The sequence below is a fragment of the Terrapene carolina genome, unplaced genomic scaffold (genome assembly GCF_002925995.2).
Source record: "Terrapene carolina triunguis isolate 2854851 unplaced genomic scaffold, T_m_triunguis-2.0 Scaffold130, whole genome shotgun sequence".
Classification (NCBI taxonomy): domain Eukaryota; kingdom Metazoa; phylum Chordata; order Testudines; family Emydidae; genus Terrapene; species Terrapene triunguis.
The window spans coordinates 6,683,354-6,699,841 of NW_020664481.1; the positions used below are offsets into that span (position 1 = coordinate 6,683,354).

At 46.8% G+C, this 16,488-nt stretch overlaps 1 protein-coding gene across 1 annotated transcript; it reads left to right on the forward strand.

The window, feature by feature from the left end:
- The first annotated feature begins 15,478 nt into the window (after positions 1–15,478).
- BHLHE23 (basic helix-loop-helix family member e23) lies at positions 15,479–16,144 on the forward strand. The gene has a single exon (XM_024194711.2). It carries the CDS (start codon positions 15,479–15,481, stop codon positions 16,142–16,144), a length of 666 nt encoding a protein of 221 aa, XP_024050479.1.
- The last annotated feature ends 344 nt before the right edge of the window (positions 16,145–16,488 follow it).

A 16,488-nucleotide genomic window follows, 5' to 3' on the forward strand; every position in this document is an offset into this window, starting at 1 on the left:
TAGATACTATGAGAAAAAAATTGACATTTTCCAAAACAAATTACTCAATAAATATGTTTGTGAATTATCTGCCAGTTTCTCCCCAAGCTTCTCAAATCAGCTGTTTCTTTCTCAGAAAGAGCCATGGTACAAAGGTGCAGGAAAGAATAGGACACCAGGAATGCCTGATCCAGTTCTAATCCAGTCTCTGACATTGATTCCGTCTCTGTTTTTGTTTCACCCTCTGTAAAAGGCAGATGATAATATTCCTTTGCATGATTCAGAGTGGTCTTATGAGGATTAATTAATTCTATAATGTGTTTTGAAGATGGCAATGTGAAGTATTTTTATGCCTTCCTATTACGCTCCCATCCATGCCCTCGATTGTATCACATCACAGGAGGAAATTGCCTCCAGTGGCTTAACTGGCAAAAATGTGAGTTCCATTGAAAACAAGCCAGGAAGTTTGCTACCAGAATAAAAAGAGCCAACTGGCCTCTTTCTTCTCCATTATGACTTAGAGCCCTCAGACAGGGATCAGGGCCCCATTGTTCTAGGCACTGTGCAAATGATTAAAACAAAGACAGAGTCCCTACCCTGGAGAGCTCACAATCAAGGGTTATAATCTGCAACAAGTGGATAAACAGGGGTGGGGAACTGCAGAACAGTGAAGACAAGCACATTTGCAAAAATAAGTAGTTTCAGTGGATATAGTGGGCTCAGGTGGCCTTCGGCCACCACCATATACATCTAACTAGGTAATGGTTCATATTTTTTCTGCTCAGTTTCCCTTGCTAACTCCATAGCTGATTCTCTATTGCCCATGCCAAAAGGTGTCAGGAAAGAGAAGCCTGTATTTATCCATCAGTAGCTCCACTTTCTTTATTTCTGTCTTATTGAGCACCATGCACAAGTACTCCATCTCCTCTGAATTGAGTATAGTGGATGATTGCCTCATGTCCCTTGACCACACATACCTGACCCCACACCTCTCTCTCTCTTCTTGCTATCCAGCCATTTGCTCTGCAGTAGAGGAAGGGGTCCTAGGCTTGCTAAAATACTAGCTGCCTTTCAGAAACCGGCCCTAGATTTACATGGAAGGCACTCAGATACTGCAGTGATTGGCAGCGGTATAACACCCTAAGACAGACATTAAAAAGGGTCACTCCTTACCATATCCCTTACCCTTGGGTTCTTGCTCTGACGTTTTATCACTTTATAATCTCTGGCTCATTGCTTTGGCTAATGAAAAGCATGTGGGGAGTTTTAGGTTAATTTATAACTATTAAAATTTCACAGAGGTCATCTATGTGAATTGCCTTCTGCTTTCTTTCATGTGAGGCAAAAAAGTGCAATCCATTAAATGGACGCTAGGTGTCAGTAAACGACTTTTAAAAACAAGATGCACTCAATTTCCTGCACGTTATTTATAAATGAAGGTATTTTTTCCAGATCTGACCCCACTGAATGTCCAGTCAAGATACACCGCATTGGTTGCAGAACCACAGAGGAAGATTGATACATCAAATACTGTGGACTTTTAATCTCATTACAATAAAAGACAAATGATATTTTAATGCACAGTATGTTTGGACACAAACCTTTAAAGCCCTTGGTCAGTGCACATTGGTCTTATTCTTTAATCTTCTCTGTTTTCTATTTATGTTTTGTTGTTAGTGTAACAAACTCCTGCTATTGTGTTTTCTATGCTTCTTTCCTTCCCTTTTCAAATGGAAAAATACCCATTCATGACCTAGACCATGTGGTCAAAACTTAATCCAGACGGGGTTGGACACACAACCAGATTTCTTTTTAAATAAGGTGACAAGTCTTCACTTGTAATAAGTTTGTTCTTAGGAACTTAGAACACAGGAGTGGAAGGGACCTCCTGGATCACTCAGTCCAGTTCCCACCCATCTCAGCCACTCCATTTTATAACCCCATCTGTAAATTTAGCAAGTTCCATTTTAAAACTAGTTGGGTTGTTTGCCCTGTTGCAGTAATTTAGCTGGAATAACAGAACCCAAAGAGTCAAAGGTGTAAACATGACCCACCCAAAATTAAACAGTGTTAAACAAAGTCTGGTCCACAGAGACCTCAGCCTGCTTAGTCCATGGCAAACACATTATTAAATCCTTTAACGTTGTATTAAAGATACAGAAAAGAAAGAAAAACAGCTAATGCATTTGAAGAGAAAAGTATTAAGTAAGGCTTTCATTTTAACACCGCTTGTTCCCCTTTCCTCCAGCTGCAGAGAGTCTTTAAAGGAAAACCCTCTTGTTTGACAGTCTCTTGGCTTAGAGGGTAATGACTCTCCTTTTGGGAGGAAAGAGAAAAGGTGAGTTGAGCTGGGCTGGAGCTGTGATTGTTGCTGTTGTTAAAGTCTAATCCTGCTGCCTTTGAGACAAACACACCCAAAAGGAGGAGCAGAACAAACAGCAAAGATAGGAAATGCAGCCTCTGTCTCTGGTGTTGACGCTCACTTGCAGCCTCCCTGCTGGAAATACCCAGCTACACGGTCACCTCAGCCACTCCAAAACCGGGCAAACTTGTACCAGCATTGGCCTATTGAAGGTATTGCTTTTAACTGACTCTTTGGTCACAGGCTGAGAGCAGTGTTGCAAAAGATAGTCTTGGCCGGCTAAATCAGCTTTTATAGATTCATAGATTCTAGGGCTGGAAGGGACCTCAAGAGGTCATCAAGTCCAGTCCCTTGCCCTCATGGCAGGACCAAATACTGTCTAGACCATCCCTGATAGACATTTATCTAACCTACTCTTAAATATCTCCAGAGATGGAGATTCCACAACCTCCCTAGGCAGTTTATTCCAGTGTTTAACCACCCTGACAGTTAGGAACTTTTTCCTAATGTCCAACCTAAACCTCCCTTGCTGAAGTTTAAGCCCATTGCTTCTTGTTCTATCCTTTGAGACTAAGATGAACAAGTTTTCTCCCTCCTCCTTATGACACCCTTTTAGATACCTGAAAACTGCTATCATGTCCCCTCTGTCTTCTCTTTTCCAAACTAAACAAACCCAATTCTTTCAGCCTTCCTTCATAGGTCATGTTCTCTAGACCTTTAATCATTCTTGTTGCTCTTCTCTGGACCCTCTCCAATTTTTCCACCTCTTTCTTGAAATGGGGTGCCCAGAACTGGACACAATAGGAAAAAAGGAGAGAGAGAGGAAAGAGAAGAAATAACGTGGGGAAGGAAAAGAACACACCAGGTGTGGGGGGAGAGGGCAAGAGGGATGACAAAGTCTCGTGTCCCTGGTGGAGGTGGGGATTTAGCCAGAGTCAGTGGAGGTGGTGATGTCATCTAGGGTCCTCTGTCTGGCCCGGGCTGGTCAAGAGGTCTCTCAGGATTAGGAGGAAGAAGGTCCAGGGTCCCAGGAACAGTGGAGGCGGGGTGGCAGCCATAATGGTGAAACTCGCACATTCCCCTTCGTTATGTCAGTCAGCATCACAATAGCCTCCCTCAGCTTTTCCTCCCATAGTTTCTTTGATTTTTTTTTAAGGACCCCAAAAGGGGGAGGGGGTGGAACACCCCATCCCCTCATTATTTTGTCCACCAATTAGGCCTAGTTTTTGGCTCATTGATTTCTGGTCTCTCACTGCTGCTGTTTGCCAGGCATGATCTTCACGCAACCCTTGAATTATATCACCAGGCCGTTTGGTTTGAACTACTTCAGCCTCTGTCTCTTTTTTGCACCTTTTTTCCATCAGCATCTATCATCAGTTATTGTGACATTTTATTAACTTTCACTCACTGGTCACCGTTGAGCTCAAAATTAGGGTACATTTGTAGGCCCAGTTATTATAACAGCCCCCACTAGTCCTACTGGTAGGGTTGCCAACCCTCTCGGTTTCGCCAGGTGTCTCCCGGACTCGGGCTCTATCTCCCAGAGGCTACTGAAGCCAATCCGGGAGATTTTAGGCCACTAAAAGTCCGGTGGGGCAGCGGGAGCCTGCCTTAGCCCTGCGCCGCTCCTGGAAGTGGCCGACACGTTCCTGCGGCCCCTGGTGGGGACAGGGGGTCTCCGCGTGCTGCCCTCACCCCAAGCACCAACTCCGCAGCTCCCATTGGCCAGGAACTCCAGCATGCGGAGCCCCCTGCCCCGCCCCCTAGGGGCTGCAGGGATGTGCCGGCCACTTCTGAGAGTGGTGCAGGGCCAAGGCAGGCAGGGAGCTGCTGCACCACCGACCTGGAGCCGCCCGAGATAAATGCCACCCGGCCAGAACCCACACCCTTCACCCCCTCCCTCACCTCAACCCCCTGCCCTGAGCCCCCTCCTTCACCCAAGCTCCCTTCAAGAGCCTTCACCCCACATCCCCCAGTATCCCATCCCCCTACCCCAGGCTCAGCCCAGAGCCCCCTTCCACACTCCAAACCCCTCAGCTCCAGCCCAGAGCCCGCACCCCCTCCCACAGCCCAACCCCCTGCCCCAGCCCGGTGAAAGTGAATGAGGGTGGGGGAGAGCAAGCAACAGAGGGAGGGGGGATGGAGTGAGTGGGGCGGGGCCTCAGAGAAGGGGCAGGGCAAGGACAGGGCCTCAGAGGAAGGGGCAGGGCAAGGGTGTTTGGGTTTGTGTGATTAGACCATTGGCAACCCTACCTACTGGGAGGTGTTCCTGAACCTCACTCCTTGGGGCGTTAGAACCTTCTTCTAATTTCCACCCTGAATATATTCATGACAAGTTTATACCCATTTGTTCTTGTGCCAACATTGTCCCTGAGCTTAAATAGCTCTTCCCCCACTCTCCCTGGTGATTACCTGCCTGGTGTATTTATAGAGAGCAATCATAGCCCATCTCAGCCTTCATTTTGCTAGGCTAAATAAGCCAAGCTCTTCCAGTCTCCTCTCATAAGACAAGCCCCTGATCATCCTACCTCTTCTTTACACCTGTTCCAGTTTGAAATCATCTTTCTTGAACTTGGGTGACCAGCATGGTGCACAGTATTCCAGATGAAGTCTTACCACTGCCTTGTACAATGGCATTAATACGTCTCTATCTCTGCTCACCTCACCTGCGACATCCAAGCTTGCATTTGCCTCTTTCACAATTCCTATTTAGACAGGGGCCCGAACCAAAACTCCAGTTCTAAACATCCACGAACTGTGGGAAAGTTTTTGGATCTGGGTCAAGATTTGGACTCTGACGCTTTCTCATTCCAATTCTTTAGACATTTAAAATGTTCACTGGTGCCTATATTAGGTTTTTGAGTTTTTGTTTTTGATGCATTCTCTATTGATATCTCACTCTATATTTATCTACTGATAACTACTTAATAAGAGTAGTTATAGTTCACTGTCAAACTAGGATGACATATCAAGTGGGGTCCCACAGGTGTCTGTCTTGCATCTGGCACTATTCAATATTTTCATTAATGATTTAAATAATGGAGTAGAGAATATGTTTATAAAATGTACAGATGACACCAAGCTGGGAGGGGTTGCAAGCACTTTGGAAGACAAGATTAGAATTCAGAATGATCATGATAAATTGGAGAATTGGTCTGAAACCAATCAAATGAAATTTAATAGACAAGTGCAAAGTACTATACCTAGGAAGGAAAACGCAAATGCACAAATACATACTGGGGAATAAATTGCGAGGCAGTAGTACTGAAGAAAAGGATTTGGGGGGTATGGTGGATCACAAATTGAATATGAGTCAGCAGGGCGATTCTGTGGCAAAAATGGCAAATGTCACTCTGGGATGTATTAAGAGAAGTCTCATTTGTAAGACATGGGAGGTAATTGTCCCACTCTACTCAGCACTTGTGAGGCCTCAGCTGGAGTCCTGTGTCCAGTTTCGAGCACCACACTTCGATAAAGATGTGAACATGTTGGAGTGAGTCCAGAGAAAAACAACAAAAATGATCACAGGTTTTGGAAAACATGACCTATGAAGAAAGGTTGAAAGAATTGGGCATGTCGAGTCTAAGAAGAAAAACCTGAGGGAGGACATTAGTCTTCAAATATGCAGAAGGTTGTTATAAGAGGAGTGTGATCAATTGTTCTCCATGTGCACTTAGGGTAAGACATGAAGTAATCGGCTCCGTTTACAGCAAGGGAGATTCGGGTTAGATATTCACAAAAACTTTCTAACTCTAAGGATAATTAAGCACTGGAATTAAATGATTACTTAGTCCTGCTCTGAGTGCAGGGGACTGGACGAGATGACCTATTGGGGTCCCTTCCAGTCCTACACTTCTATGATTACTTAAGGAGGCTGTGGAATGCCTGTCATTGGAGGTTTCTAAAAACAGACAAACACCGGTCTGGGATGGTCTAGGTACACGTTATCCTGTCTCAGCAAAGGGGGAATGGATTCGATCTCTTAAGGTCCCTTCCAGCCCTACATATCTGTGATTCTATCATTCTGTGATTCTATTATTTTCCCCTTTGGTTTGATTTTGGTTGGGTGTCTTTTTGTTTTTACCTACTGTTTCCCTGGGGCCTCTGTTTTCAAGATACATAAAATAAATGTTTCAACTTGAAGAATGTGTTTTTTCTCCCACATTAAAAGAAAATAAAGTTGTTCAATCTCTTGCTATGGTAACAAGCGGTGATAACCAGCACAGGTGAGACTACAAGTCCCAAATCCATTTTTATGCCCAGAAGCCACCTTGTTATGATGAGGTCATCTGGGGGAGAGGCAGTGGAATCTGGGAGTTGTGGTTCTGAAGTACTCCCAAGAGGAAGTGACTTGCTTGTGCAGCCCTGATTGCTTTGTCTTATTGGGAATGCAAATGCTACACATATCCATGTAGTGAGTGTGACTGTTTGCAGGCAGCCCTACATATTCAAGGCATCAAAGAGAACTTTACGCAACAAAGTGGAAACGGGTAGTTAAGCAATCAAATTATTATAATCATTCATTATTTAGAGCAGGCTTTGTGCTGTACCAGACACAATCAGGGTAAGAACCCTACCTTGAGGCACTTACAATTATAAAGATTAATTGCCTACAATTAACTGTGTAAAATGTTTACAGCAGTGGTTTTCAACCTTTTTTCATTTGCAGACCCCTAAACATTTTTGAATTTTGGATTTCATCTTTGGAAATCTTAGCCATAGTCTACAGACTCCAGAGGTCCACCAATCACAGGTTGAAAACCACTGTTATACAGAGTTTTGAAGATGTAAAGAAGTATATAAAGTCACATTTAAAAAGTTAGCAAGTACCATACAACATCTGGTACATTACAGTTATTTTCTATTTTAACTATTAAGGGAATATCAAATACTCTCTTGACACGCAAGGATGTCCTGTCTTTCCAAATTGTTTGGAAGAGTTTACCTTATTTCTCCATATGGGTCATTCCCCTGTTACTATTTTTTTTCCAATCCTCCTCTTTCAGTGCTATTACAGTCCAACATGTCAAAGCCCAAATCAGCATTTCTGTTTCACAATTTGCAGCGACATCAGTTTTCAATGAGAAACCGTGTCAAATATCGTCAAAGACTGTTGTGTGCAGATGAATTTTGAGGGAGAAGTCTGGGCTGGACTCTGTGATGCTTTTTTCTGAAGTCCAGATTTTAGCTCAAATTCAAGCAGCATCCAGGCGGGCCCTCTCGATTGTGTCTTTTATGAATACATAAAGCAGCACTGTCAAACATAAGCGACATGTAACTGTAGATAGTGTGGGGCACAATTTAAAGATGCTGGTGGTATGCAGCGGGGTTCAGGGCAGGGCATATAAACCCTGGCAGAAATACGGGGTGGGGGAGCCTTGTGACCCCATATACCTCCCCACGTGTCGCCTCTATGTGTCAAATCCTAACGAGCCCTTCTCTTGTGACTGATAGGGCTACTCTTCTGTTTGTCAGTATTGAAAGGTGGGAATTTAACCTTTTGAAGACTTGATCTACATATAAACCCCCTTGAGAACCTACATAGGAATTATTGACCCAAATGACCTTAAGACAGGTTAGACCTACCTCTGAAGCCAGGGTCTTTGTTATTGTCCAGGTTTATTCCCCCTGCCAACAGCACAATGATGTCTTTATAAAGGAATTTAGTTCTAACTGTTGGCCCTCCTCTGCCTTGGAGGTAGCTTAATTGGATATGTGTAATTTTTCCAATTCCAGCACTGCATTTAACATGTCTTGTGCAACTATAACTCATTAAATAAGTGCCTGTCATGCCATCATTCTTCATGGGCGTGATTTTTACTGACGGTGAGGGCTAATTTCCAGTACTTATCTCTACTTGTTATTATCACTTGCAAAACAGGATTGTCTACAGATATTATCAATTAATCTGTGCCTGTCTGCATTTGAGAGCAAACATTGGTTGAAAAAGGTTAATATACAGATCTGTTCGATTAGTACTTCAGCTGTCTTACTGTCATGAAGCAATCAAGTGGTTAAAGCAGGTAAACGGTCTTAATGGGGTGGAAATCTGTGAGGAGGGCAGTGAAAGAGAGAGACTATATGCAGAAACTGCGACAGATTCAGACTCTGGAGGGGAGCTGAGGGGAGATGAGTAAAAAGGAAATAGTTTGTCCTTTTATTATCCACGCTCCATGTTTACATGCACATTCCTAGGCCTACAGGATTGTGAAGCTTTACCTGTACACCTATCACAAAGAGTAGCAAAGTGACCTTCAGATTAAAACTCACAGAGAAAATTAGCACCCTGGCTCTCTGAGTGCCTGAATATTGCGAGCACGAGAGAGTGTGCATGTGTCATTGTGTATCTTAGTGTTGGTGGTTATAATGTGGAGGAGAAGGAAGGGAGACAAGCTAGTCATTTCACATTAGCGCAAAAGGGAAGGGGAGGTAATGGGAAAAGGACATGCAAACTATACTTTGTAGGGACCTGGTGAAAACATGCCACATGCAGCAGAAAGCTTGGTGTCCCCTTTGTTCCCAAGCTGTCATTTACTGAAACAAATAACCTCCTATTTCCACCTTTACATACTGGTTGCATCTGCCTTATCGAGATTTCCATCTGCTCACAGCCTCAACTCACTGTGCTCTTATTACCTCCCATTACGATTACTTCAGTTTCCTCCTTGCTAGTCTCAGTGATTATCTCCTTTCTCAAGCTTTGGGGCCAGGCCATAGGTCTATACAGTGTCTGGCTGGGGCACAAAACTCTTTTATTACCCTTCTATTTACAATCCTGAAGCCCAGCAAATACAAATTCCCCCAAGAGCTAGTTCCAGCTCCAGCTAAAATTGTTCTCATGCATGTTGCAGGGAATGAGCGGGAATTCCCCTGCAGTAAGACCTGCCAGCTGTTGGACTCAGAGGCAGCCATTTTGCTGGCCTTGAGGGCAGGGAAACTGTCGCTCCTCCTCGATGCTCAAAGCTCCATCTACCGGTGCCCCGGCAGTGTGAAGCCTCTAGGGAGGACAAATAGGGGCAAAGGAGTAGGTGGCCACCAGCTGTCTCAGGGAGGGCCTTGCTAGCAAGGATGGGATGAAGTGAAGTGGAACTAGGCAGTGGCTCCAAGGAGGAATAGAGTCACTGATGGTGAGCATGCAATGGGAACAGAATGGGGAGGAGACGGCATGAGGGAAACCCCTATCCCCAGCCTCTTCACCTTCAGCTCTTGTGCCCCCCGCTCCTCATTTCTGTCCCCCCCATCCCCCATCCTGTTTCTCTTTGAGCTTCTCTTCCCCTGCAGAGATAGGTCAGTCTCCAATATCAATCTGGGTTAGCCTGGCCATAGGAACAAATTCACCCATCTCCCTGAAAGGTGTCAAATGATCTCATTCGCAGCTGATCTCTCTGAACAATGCCTCCAGCACACAGCAAGGTTCAGCCTCTGATTATATGCTTTGATAAAGGTGGAGCATGAGGGCAAAAAGTTTCAGAACTGATGCCCTACGGGTCAGTGCTTTGTTTGCTATGAGGGGGCTTCTGCTTCTTCCACTTGGGAGACTGTTCCACACTAATCAATAGCACCATTAGGCCTTTTTGTTCTGTTACTCAATTAACATTTTCCTTTTCTTCATTTAATTTCATTACTTTTATTTATTCCCAGCTAAAAATCCCTGTTAAAACAGAATTAAGATTGAGCATATGTGTCAGTAATTTAAAGGTATAAAACATTCCAGGGATGTTGTAACGAAGCATTACAAACACAGATATTTCAGAGTTAAGGTCACATAGAAAAAGAAATCCAAGCAAGGTAAGAAATGGATAGCTCAAGCAAAGCCTGCTCCTTCATCACATACTACAAGTTTGCTTTCTTTATTTTAATACCACACTGTCTCCTCATTTCAGTAGTTCTCAAGCTTCCCCTTCTCCATCTCATCAGACATAAGCTACTTGTCTTCACTTTCAAAGCCTTAGGTAACATGAGGATGGGCTGCCAATCATCTTATATGCTATCGAGGTGTTGACTCCCACCTCCGATGGACCACAGATGTCCGCCTTCTTCACCCACTCATTAAACTTTCAAACAAGCACCTTTGTGCTTTCTCCCATGCTGCTCCTCATCTATAGGAGAAGCTCCCCATACTCATCCACAAAACCACCGCACTCTCCTCCTTCAAAACCCTTCTTAAAATTCTCCTTGCCATGTTTACTACAAAAAACTTGACAATGGTTCAGCAGCTGGTGTCCTAAAACCACTGCCTGTCACGGGGACCAATACCGTTGGATTGTTTTCTTGTACACTCCATGTCTAGCTGTATTCATCTGTCTCTCATTGTATACTTGGATTGCAAGCTGTTTGGAATAGAGACCATCATTTTGTTCTGTGTTTTGTACAGCGCCTAGCACAGGGGGGTCCTGCTCTGTGACGGGGGCTCCTAGGCACTACATCAATACAAATAATAAATAATAATACCAGTGCTCACCTAAGTTCCCTCTATGTAACCTATTAAGCACAACACAGGCACTCAGGGCTGCGGCAGGGAGAGATGCCTCTCCGCCAGCCCCAGACCTGCCATGGCTGGGGGAGAGACACCCATTCCCCGGCCCCAACCCAGCCCAGCCCCAGACCTGCCGCAGCCAGGGGAGAAGCACCTCTCCTCCAGCCCCAACCCAGCGCCGCCCATGGACCGGCCGTGGGAGAGGCGTGCACCCCTCCCCCGGCCCCAACCCAATCCTGGCCTGGACCTGCCATGGCAGGGGGAGAGGTGTGCCTCCCCTGGCCCCAACCCAGCCCCGGCCCTGCCGCAGCCGGAGGAGATGTGCCTCTTCCCCCCCAGCTTAGGTGCTGCTGTGGGGAGAGAGAGCTGGGGGAGAGTCCTCTCTCCCCACTGTAGCCTTGGGGCAGCCTGCACCCCAAATCACTCATCCCGAGCCCCACCCCCGAGCCTGCACCCCCCCGCCCGAGCCCCCCCCCCCCCCCCGCACCCTTAACCCTCTGCCCCAGCCCTGTGTCCCCTCCCACACTCCAAACCCCTAGGCCTCACCCCCGCCACATGAATTTTGTTATGTGCACCAATACGAAGGTGATGTGTTACACATCACCTCCCTATTGGTGCACAACACAGAATTCATTCCGCACATGGGTGGGAAAAATTCGAGAAAACACTGGTGCTCACCCATACAAACTGGTATTGAACATGTCGCTGCCCCTTGCATTTTGCTGCCCTAGGTGACTACTTGTACAGTGTGTACAATGAAGTCAGCCCTGGTTTCAAAGCCCCCAAATGCAATGGCCTTCAAATACCCTCCAGCTGGATACAATGAGGCCACCAAATACCAGCCAACTCAGCAAAGATCAGGGGTTTGTTTTTTTTTTTATTGCATTCAAAATGAACACTCGTAGTGAATCCATGAAATAAATCAAAATAGACAAGTCCTCTGCTTTGAAAATCTCTCTCGGCACAGCGGATGCTCAGCCATCAGCCATCTTCTCCTAAGCCAAGATGACCTCACCAACTCTACACACACGCTGAGCAAATCACAACCAAGTACAAAGTACCGATTTCTCTGTGGATTGTTTGACAGAGCTCAGGGTGTTTACTTCTCAGTTTTCTCAAGTTAATGTCCTGTGAATGCTTCTTTACATTGGTCTGGCTGGAAGAGAAAACTCTTGACTGTTTCTTTCATCCTCCAGTCAGTTAACTTAACTTAACAGTGAGGCTGGATGAGGGTCAAGTACTGGAGCCTGAAGGCCACCGGCGTTAGATGTGTATGCCCTTCTTTGCATCAGTGTATCCTTCTGTTTGGTGTGAGCCACCAAAAAAGTCTGATCTTATCCTCGAATTCTAACTTAGAGGGTCATACAACAAAATGGTGCGTTTGTAACAATATTAATGTGTGTATTAGGATAAAGTAGATATACAAATAAGTTTACATTGTTTTTTGTACTTGAATCTGTGAATCCAGGCATGGATACCCATACAAACATTGTCTGAGGTTTTACATTGAAATTTCGGTGCCCAGAATGGACACTTAAGTGCTGAGCGCCCAAATTCAGAATTTGAAAATCCTGTTTACGTGCCTTCCTTAATGAGCCATGGTCTAACTCCATGGACTAAATCTCTGTGCATTTTTGTGTTTATAAAAGAAGTATCAAAACAGATAGATGCAATTAGATTTTCTTTATGGGTGTTATGGATGGATTAAATACATCCTTAGTGTAACTTCACTAAAGTCAACATTAGGAATGATTTTGACCCATTATAGTTAGTTTGAATGAATAATATCCTACATTTATGAATCACACTTCATATCAGTCATGTACATCAGACCAGTTGTGTAATTATATACAGGAATAACCACAGACATTCAGGTGGAAGGCAGCAGCGGCAGGTGGCAGGGCAACACACTCTACCATAGAAGGCTGCAGGAGGTGATTCTGCGCTAAGAATAGTGGGGGGAACCCCTCGTGTCTTACAAAAAGTGCCGTGGGGGTTGAAGTCTGTGCATTTGGCTGACAGGGTGCAGCTCCAGGCCTGGATTTGGGCTTAAAGACTCCCTTTTTGAAACACATTACAACAAAAACGTACGTTTTTAGGAACTCTTCCCCCATGGTAAATTGCATGGAACTCAATGTGTCCATCTTAGAAGGCCTAAATTAGCCCTCACAGCTCCAGTGAGTTTAGATATTTTAAACCAATTTTGCAGGCCACATTGCCATATCTTTCCCCTGGTTCATCATTGCAACCACGTTACCCCAAAGAAATTAAAGTGATGTTACTGCTTGGAAATCGTGCTGGTCTGACAGTAGTAGACTGCAAGTCACAGAGTTTAAGGCCAGATGGGACCACCAGATTATCTAGTCTGACCTCCTGCATATCACAGGCCACCAACAGCACCTGCATACTAAACCCAACAAAATGCTGAAGCCCTATGTTATCAGAGTAAGAACAATCTGCATAGCGGTGGTGTAACCTTCCTCCATACTGCTTAACAGGGGGCATAAATCCCAACCAGGAGAGACTTGTGGTAAGGCTGAAAGAGTAAATCAGTCTCCATCAGGAGTAAATCAGCAGGTTTAAAACAAATACAAGGAAGTTCTTCTTCACGCAGTGCACAGTCAACTTGTGGAACTCCTTACCTGAGGAGGTTGTGAAGGCTAGGACTATAACAGCGTTTAAAAGAGAACTGGATAAATTCATGGTGGTTAAGTCCATTAATGGCTATTAGCCAGGATGGGTAAGGAATGGTGTCCCTAGCCTCTGTTTGTCAGAGGATGGAGATGGATGGCAGGAGAGAGATCACTTGATCATTGCCTGTTGGTCCACTCCCTCTGGGGCACCTGGCATTGGCCACTGTCGGTAGACAGGATACTGGGCTAGATGGACCTTTGGTCTGACCCGGTACGGCCGTTCTTATGTTATGTTCCATTCCCATTCACTCCTTTGCTCCTCTTCTGAGATTACCACACAAGGGTCTGATCCTTCAGTCCCTCATGCAGGCAAAATGCCTATTAATCTCATTGGGGGAGTTGCATGTATTATGCCCAAATGATCAGACCCCAGAGGGTGTCAGTTATGACAAGTGCCCTGTTCTCTTTTGTGATATATACATCTGTCCTCATGAGGGACTGGACTTAGATCACCAAATTATTTAATAGGGGCTACTGTACAGCCGTCAGCTGGTAATGCTTTTGGTTCACTAATGATTCCAAGTTGGATTCACACCAGTGAGGGAGAGGTGAAGGCTTCCATAACCTATTATTACCAGACCCCAGCCATGGATTCCCTTCCCACAATAGGCATGTCTGAGGGACAATTCACAGAAAGCAGACTGTGTACGTGATTACTTGTATTATATTAAAATAGTGGAAGGAGACCATTTAAAATATTCACTCACAACTCCCACTCCCCAGCCCCTGGTTTTTGTTTTGGTCTGGGATTTTATGTGAGGGCGGGGTATATAGGCTCAGCTGTGCATTTGGATTTTGTTATAACCACTGCGCCTTTCTATGGGGCTGATATTTTGAAGAGCAGAAACATGTTCAGCTTGCTAGGCATGGGGAAGCCTTGCAAAGTGAAGTGTGTGCGGTTCTCCTGTGAACTTTGAAGGAAAGTGGTAGGGGGCACTCGATGATAAGTGGAGCGAGGAAAAACAGGAATTAAACTTAAGTAAAGGTCGCATAATGCAAGGGGCTGCATCTCGCCACCACAAACTTTCCACTGTAGCAGAAACCCAACAAAATGCCTCATTAAAACTTTCCTCTTTTCGCTTCAACTAATGAGGTGGGGGAGAGGGGGTGTCTGTTTGGCCCCAGCATCGTGACTTGGTTTTGCAAAGAAAAGTTGGACAGCAAGTGCTTGTCTGCAAGATCCCCTCCATTAAGCTTCCTCCTGTAACGCGAGTGTGAGCTCGCACCGTTGTCTGCTCTGTTGTCATGCCAGACTGCACAAGCACCGAGCGATCTTTCCCCTCCCGGAAGGAGATTAGATCTAAGTACATCCCTCAAGCCGCAGCCCCGAGGAAGGCAGCGGGTGGGTCCCGGTTTTCGGGCTAGAGCACTCCAGCCTAGGTCAGGGCCCGTGTGGAAGGGATCACAGAGGCGCTCCGGATTGTCACACTGGTAGTGATTAGCGAGTCCTCGGGCCGGACTGCTGGGAGCACACTGGCTCAGGAGCCGTCCCTGGCCGGGCGCTACCTTGGCTTCTCCTGCCTGTGTTTTAATGCCCTACAATACCATTAATTAAAGAGATCTCTCTGATTGGGCGGCTGGTGAATCCCAGCGGGCCCCTCTCTGTAATATAACGGGCGGCTGGGAAAGGAGATGATTCATATCCCGCCCCCAGCCAGGGCACAGCGCGGTGCTAGCCAGACCTGAACGAGACCCAGACAGACCCACAGCCACCCAGCCAGGGCGCGCACACCCCCGGGAGGGGGCGCACACCCGAGATCCCAGCGGGGCGCAGAGCGAGATCCGAGAGGGGCGCAGACCCCGCGATCCCCCAGGGCGCAGGAGGGGGGCGCAGCGCAGCGCAGGAGGGGCGCAGACCCCAGCGCGGGAGGGGGGGGGGAAGGCGCAGGGAAAGTGCCCCGTGCGCCCATGAGTGTTGCCCAGGGAGCCGAGCTCTTCCCGGGCTCCGGGGACCTCCCCGAGAAGGCGATGGCCGAGCTGAAGTCCCTGGGCAGCGACCCCTACCTGGCCCTGGCTCAGAGCTACGGCCAGTCCGCCTTCGCCTACGGCCCGGGGCGCGGCGCGGCGGAGAGCCCGCGGGGCTACGCGGGCGGCGGCGGGGCTTTCCACCCCAACCCGCTGGGCAAGTCGGCGGAGAGCAGCGGCGAGCAGAGCGGGGACGAGGAGGACGCCTTCGAGCCGGCCCAGGGGAGCCCGGCGTACGAGCGGGACGGCAAACTCAAGGCGGGCGCCCTGGGGAAGAAGCCCAAGGAGCAGCGCTCGCTGCGGCTCAGCATCAACGCCCGGGAGCGCCGGAGGATGCACGACCTGAACGACGCGCTGGACGGGCTGCGCTCGGTCATCCCCTACGCCCACAGCCCCTCGGTGAGGAAACTTTCCAAAATCGCCACCCTGCTGCTGGCCAAGAACTACATCCTCATGCAGGCGCAGGCTCTGGAGGAGATGAGGCGGCTCGTGGCCTATCTGAACCCAGGGCAGAGCCTCAGCGCCCCTCTCCCTGCCACACTCAACCCCTTCGGACAGTCAGCGGTGTACCCCTTCTCGGGCACAGCCCTGCCCAGCTGCCCTGAGAAATGCACTGCCTTCCCTGGCACAACCTCCACGCTCTGCAAACACTGTCATGATAAACCTTGATTTCTTTTGCCCGTCCGCTTTTCTTCCCACTCCATCAGCCCCGGCTTCCAACCATCAGTTAAGTTTCTCTTTTTTTTTTTTTCTTTTGTATTTTACTATTTCTTTTGCTCTCTCATTGGGAAATATTTGAAAGCTGTTTGGACAAAACAACCCCGCCGTTTTAAAGTTCACTTCGCTAAAATTCTGTAAAATGCTCCCCACCCCTCCATGGGTTTTAATGCAATCATGCTGCTTGCAACTTTCTGTCGTGTTTTTTTTATTTTCTTCCCAGCCTGTTCATGGATTAACTTTGGCCTATCAACTTGCTTTGGCCCACAAAGTTTCTTGGTCCGTTTAAACAAAGT